This window comes from Dipteris shenzhenensis, chromosome 18 (genome assembly GCF_047967505.1).
Source record: "Dipteris shenzhenensis isolate YYH24624 ecotype China chromosome 18, Dip_SZ_1.0, whole genome shotgun sequence".
Taxonomy (NCBI): domain Eukaryota; kingdom Viridiplantae; phylum Streptophyta; class Polypodiopsida; order Gleicheniales; family Dipteridaceae; genus Dipteris; species Dipteris shenzhenensis.
Genome location: NC_141613.1, coordinates 42,739,445 through 42,745,888, shown reverse-complemented (window position 1 = coordinate 42,745,888; position 6,444 = coordinate 42,739,445). Strand labels below are relative to the sequence as shown.

At 45.1% G+C, this 6,444-nt stretch overlaps 1 protein-coding gene across 1 annotated transcript; it reads left to right on the top strand.

The window, feature by feature from the left end:
• The first annotated feature begins 200 nt into the window (after positions 1 to 200).
• On the top strand, positions 201 to 2,493 carry LOC147891257 (F-box/kelch-repeat protein At5g15710-like). The gene is made up of 2 exons (XM_087390054.1): positions 201 to 448; positions 737 to 2,493. The coding sequence occupies exon 2, from the start codon at positions 764 to 766 to the stop codon at positions 1,925 to 1,927; it is 1,164 nt and encodes a 387-aa protein (XP_087246180.1). The 5' UTR covers positions 201 to 448; positions 737 to 763; the 3' UTR covers positions 1,928 to 2,493.
• The last annotated feature ends 3,951 nt before the right edge of the window (positions 2,494 to 6,444 follow it).

Below are 6,444 nucleotides of genomic sequence, written 5' to 3'. Positions count from 1 at the left end.
AAATCGGAAGTGTTGTGAAAATTCTAGGCAGGATAGATGCATGGGAGACGCGTGTAGAGCAACGTCACAGACATCGCGTGTTCACTTGAAGAGTGAGCTCGTGAGCTCTATCGCAGACACCTCGTGTGTTCCTCACATCTATGATTCTCTCTCACAGACACCTCGTGTTGCATCTCCATCACCTCTCCCAATGACACATTCACGCTTTTCTTGCAACAAATTCAGTTATCGTCGCCGATTTCTTGGCCATCACCTCCTTCGGAAACGGAGCTTTCATCACCGGCCACTAGTGTATGCTTCCGCGACTGCGATCGCAATCGACCGTCAACTCCAACTTCCACGCCGTTTCTTGCTTTGGATTTTGTCTTTGCCAGTGCCCACTTCACGAAATCTCCGCAGGCGGCTGACAAATTCTGCTCCCTGGGGAAGGGAGCAAACAGGTTATCAGGTACTAGTCACGAGATGTCTTTCTCAGCTTTTCCCTCACTCAAAGTTGTTTAAAAAACTGTCGACTAAGGAGATTGAAATTGAACCACAGGTAAAGGTAATCGGGAGGAGACGAGGAAGAGAGTGAGCGTGAAAGAGACGGGGAGAGGCGACGGACGGCAGAACTCTTCTGAGAGCCGCATACCTTACTCCGAGGAAGAAAGGCTTCTTTCGAGCAGGAGGGAGGGATCTACCGATACTTTGCATTTGGAATTCATTTCTCCATATCATGATCTCTCTCATGGAACAGGCTGATCGACCCACAAACGCTTCGCACATGGAAGACGTGCTTGACCCGCATGTATGGGAAAATACCCCCCAGGAACTCGTGGTACAAGTCATCTCCCGCCTCCCTATCTCTGCCATCTGTAGATTTCGGTCCGTTAACACGAAATTCAATCAGCTTCCTTTGGAAACACATTTTGCCAAGCTTCAAGCTGCGGGGTCCTCTTCGCAGCCCGGTTTCTTGAATTTTCAAGCACCTTGGCTAGTATGCACCTCTCAAGAGATTGTATACGTTGAGGGATCGGGAAAATGCTTTTCGATTCCTATTTCTTTTTTGCCCTCAGACTTTACTTTACGTGCATCAGGAGGAGGATTGCTGCTTTTCTCTGACAAGAAGAGCAACAAAAGGGATGCTGACGGCTCTCTTGTCGTATGCAATCCCATAACGAGGGAATCGAAGGTACTCATGAAGTCCGCTGTACGAGAAATTTGCCATCTAGATATAGATGTGGGCGAGGGCAACTGCGATTTCAAAGTCTTGGTTGCGGGATGGACTAGCACCGATCGAAGTCACGGCCTGATAGAGGTATATGACTCAAAGAAAAATACTTGGGATGAATTGCTGATCTTTCGCCCAGGGGACGAGGTTGGTACACTGGATAAGCTGCGCTGTTTAGCGATGTTAAACGGAACGCTGTACCTTATAGTTCAGTCCGTGATGGATGCGTCCCTGAAAATGGTCGCGATAAATCTTAGCACACGGGCTCAAAAAAGAGTGGTGGATGGTTTAGGGGCCTGGTGGACAGTCGATTGTTTGGGAAAACTTGGGGATGATTTGATAGTTGTGGGTAGAAAGTCCCGAGGCACCACAATTGACATTTGGCTGTGGGCAGATGGAGATGATAAGCAGAACCAGTGGGTGGTCTTAGACAGATTGGACAATGGAAGCATTAGTCCATCTCTTTTTCTCCGGTTTGCTTATGCAGGAGGATGGGTGTGCATTTCCATTGAGAAAGACCAGATGCTAGCTTTGTATGACATAAAAGACCGGTCCTGGCACTGGGTTGATATGCCTCAACGTCAGAAACATTGGACTGGGCTGATGATGCTTCCCTTTCAACCCAGCTTTGTCCCTTTGAATCAAGCCAAGTTGTACAATGACTCTTGTGTACATTCTGATCAACAGAGGATGATTGGGGATATGGTTTCAATATGATGGAGCTTGAGTGAACGGAATCAAAGGCTTAATATTGGCTTCGTGGGGGTTGTGTCATTCCAGGATGCATTTGCCACTCTCGCGCACAGACAACGTTGAAGATTCCTTGATCCTCGTTCATGACAGTTTTTCTAGAGTAGATATTAACCTGAGATTAAGTGTATGCTTGAAGCACCCTTCCTCCCGCACAAGCTGATGATAATCATTGTTTGCAAAGCGTTATGTGCAACGTTCTCCTTTTCTCTGATTTGGGAAGAAAAAATAAGTTTCTCGTGGCATGATGATTACCATTGTTTGCTGCAAATGCTTGCAAATGCAATGTTCTCCTCTTCTCTGTTTTGGGAAGACAGTGATAGTTTCTCTCTCTCCCAAAGAAGACAGTAGCAGGGGAGGGCAAGCCTTACCGCCCTCCTTTCCCGTCATTGTATATGTATTTGTAATCCTTTCTATTCATTGTAGTGGAACTTTCCTCTCGTGTCCAGCTCAATGAGAAATATAATGATTTCTGGGAAATCAGAAGCAAGTTCTAATTCGTCCATGCCCCTTAAGTCACACTGAAATGGCTACACTACTTCAAAAAAATCTACAACTTTGTGCTGGAGCATCGGATTTGCTTCAAACTTTTTGCATCAGGTTTGTAATTTTCAGTTTCAATTGTGTTCGCATTTGGAATATGCATTGGATTAAGAAAAGTCATTTCAGGGCTTAGTCGATAAATTTCATTGTTGATTTAATTAAACCATTAAGCTAAGCTAAACCCCCTAATGTAAATTAATCTACATTTAATTAAACCTCCCCTCCCCTCCGCCTCGCCGCCCTGCACTCTGCCACTCCCCCTCTACCTCCCCCGCCTTGCACCCAGCCTGTCCCCTGCCGCCCCCAACAACTCCCCAACCATCGTCTCTGCCTTCACCTCCGCCCCATCGGCCCCCCTTACTCACTCCCTCCGCTCAGGCCGGCTGCTCCCCTTTCCACAGCTCCCAACCACCTCTCCTCCCGCGTGCACTCGCCTCCCCGACCCTCGAAGGTGCCAAACATCACCCGCTCGACATCCCTCACCTTGCTCGACATCCCTCGCCTTGTCCCAGCTCGCCGTCTGATCGCCAGGCCTTGTGGAGTGTGGGGAAGTAGGCACGCCCACATGAGTGAACCCACAAAAAGATGCGAAAGTGTGGGGAAGAAATTGGATGGCAGAAGAAGGGTGGGCGGCAGGGGAGAGGAGAGAAATGCGGGTGATAGGCAAGCTCGATGTAGGCGTGGGGAAGAATGCAGATTGCAGGAGTGAGTTGGTCGATGGGGCAAAGGTGCGTGGCTGGATGTGTTGTGAGATGGAAATCCACAGAAGCAGAAGAAGGAAGAGGAGGGGTAGGAGTAGGAGGAGGAGAAGAAGACAGTGGAGCACAGGGGAGATGGCGATAAGTGGTCAAGATGGAGGTGGATGTCACAGGTGGCTATCACGATCAACTGCAGTGTTTCCTTTTCACACCCCTCACTTTCTCCTACACAAATTAATGGATTTTTTTCTCTCATAGCTCCCCTATTCAAGCTAGTATAACTTCATGTCCCATGTGCAATTATTCCTGATGGAACAGATTACACTTCAGCCTTCATATGGGGCCAGTGTCCGTGAATAAAAGGACAGCTCTCAAAGGGTATTTCATGTTTACAAATGAGAAATTTTTACCTCAGTCCCTTGTCTTGCATGTTCCTTTCTCTCAAACAAGTAATTGTTCTACACTTTCTTTTTCCTGTGAAACAATCCAACATCTATTAGTTTGCAGGAGTTACCCCCATTTGACCTTGAGGGAGCAATATTTTACTCTTTCGGTCAAACTTCAGGGGTGATTTTCATATATTAAAGGTCAGCAACGAATCTAATATGTTGGCATCCGCCAAATCTTTCTCAGCTTCCAAAATAAGATGAATTACATTCTTAAGTCCTGCCCGGTTGGTAAGAAACAAAGGTGGACGAATGGTCTCCAAAGATGTGTTTCGATCAATGGGCAGGATCAATGGAAAACTGAGTGTCAAGTTGCAGCAACAGAAGCAATTTCTGCAGTTTACACCATGGAGAAGGACAGAACGCTACAGAAATTGGGACAGCCTCCATTGGCATTGGCCTGGTGTACTCTATTCAAGTATAGGCTTGTGAAGAGGAAGGAGGTAAGCAAACCGTGGGAGCAATTTTCAGATGGCAGAGGAACTGGTCAAGAGGGGGAGATGCTAAGGATTGATTTGACTGCTGATTTGTGCTTGACAATGCAACAGCTACACAAGACCTCCAGATTCAAGGCTGCTCTTGCAGAGATCAAGCAAGCAATCGTTGAGAATGGGATGGAGAAAGTTTGCATGACACTCCTCTTTCTGCATGCCTACCGGACAAACTCTAGCTCTCAATTAGGGATGCTTCATCGATTCTTATCTCTTCAATTCACCTTTTCCCTCGTTCACCTTGGAGCAATTGTAGCTGTAGAAGGTTCACACAGTTGCTACAACAAGGCTTGCTATAAAACCCAAAAGGGTTTATCCACATCAATTTCCATGCTTTGGAGAAGTGGCGCCCTCATCTCTACATGAATGTTCATGATCCAATCTGTTCGTCGTACGTGGGTTACTTCTCCGGTCGGCACTACCTCCTCGAGAGTAGAAAGAACTTGGTGACATGCTCGAAGCTCTGCTTTCCATAAGCTCGTGCTTTTGCAATCAGTGGGAACCTTTAGGACTTTTATGAAGGCACATGGCATGTCTCAATGGTGCTATGAGGAGTATAAGATCGAAGATATTGTCAACCATCAGCAAACTGCAATAGAAATCTATCGAGTTTGATATAAAAATCTTAAACTTTAATGCGAAATTGGAGCCATCCATTGATATACAAATCTTAAACTTTAATGCGATATTGGAGCCATCCAAGATACGATATTGAAATCCTTCATAACAATAGCCTTAGTCCAGATAGGTGATTAGGGTCCATGAGTCCGCAAGGAGGATCCTTAGCTCACAAGCGTGCGGCCAGAGCCACACAATGGTAAGGACAATATTTCATTGTTGCACCCTCCATGTAACTCCACATGCACTCACACTCACCTAGGTGAAGTCCAACAAGTCACTCAATCAAAGTTGCTTCTTTAAGGTTAACGTAGCGATTGATAATGCAATGACTGACTCAGTCGCTGCTATAAGCCTAATGCGAGGACTTCTGACCCGCAGTTCTATTAACTCCGACCCACTTCCATATATCTCCAGTCGTTGCTTTACTACTTATGCGACGACTCCTTACCGTGGTGACACACTTTTAGGTTTGAATGTAATTCATCTTGTTCATCATCTTTATGGATTTCCACTAAATTCGATGAGTTACTACTATAATACTGTTGAGTCGCTACGCTTATCCACTGCTAATGCCAGTCGATGCGCTATTAATGCCAGTCATTGCACTAATGCTAATGCTAACCCGCTGCGTTACCAGGTCCACTATATAAGTAGGCATCCTCATTCTGTAGGTTCTCATTTGGTAGTGTACCGAAAGGAAAATCATAGGATTCCTTCAAAGCATTTGCGAATCCACGCATAGGTCACACTAAATCACATCCGGGATCAACAAAACAATACAAGCCATACCTCCACAAAGCAAAATCAACGTAGGAATGGACGAAACGGAAGAATCCATGCAAATGAGATGAATTCGCTTTCGAGGGAAAATCATCACTAAGGCTAGGCCAAAAAAAAAATGTCTTCAGCCCGACTTTATTCCTTTTGCTCCATATAACCATGAGAACTACTCATTTTATACAAGCCTACACCACTTTTATTGATGAAAGATCTTGTCATGCCCCATTAGATCCATGCCCCACAAGGTTGTCATCTAGCAAGGCCATATTTACTAAGCTTGATCCAAGATCCATTGCACAAGTTGGTAGTCCTAAAAGAAATGCTAAATAGTCTCGATATTCTATTCATAGAACCACACATGATATCCCAAGTCTAGAACACAAGTGTACAAGTCCTTCATACTTGATGTGATTAATCTTGTGACAAGGCTAAATGAGAATTGTATTACACTTCTTGCACTAATCCAACCATTGTATGGCCTTTTTCCACACTTTCTATACTAAGGGAGCCAATTTTTATACATTTGGGCCTATGGAATGGGTAAGGACCCTTGAATTGGTGAATATGGGTGAAGACCCTAATGTTTGATGAAATTAAGCCTATCTCAAGACCACATGAACATTGGATTCCACTTTTTACACTAACTAACAAATGGTACTTTATCACACTTTTCGACTACAAATGGTCTATTTTTTGATGGCCTTGTTTCACACTTTTTATACCAAGCATGACGTGTTTCGATCATTTGGTCCAACAGAATGGGTATGGGCCTTCAAGTTAGTTAGAAAGTTTGCAAGGCCCTCATCCTAGCCTCGTACTTGATCCCCTCCAATGTTAGAGCCTCAGTAGTTCTGAACTCCATCCCTAATGATACCCACTCTCCTACCCCATCTACATCAATAGCT

Bases quoted from the DNA above. Each gene is read 5' to 3' on its own strand.
- LOC147891257 (XM_087390054.1), top strand. From the start codon at position 764: ATGGAAGACGTGCTTGACCCGCATGTATGGGAAAATACCCCCCAGGAA.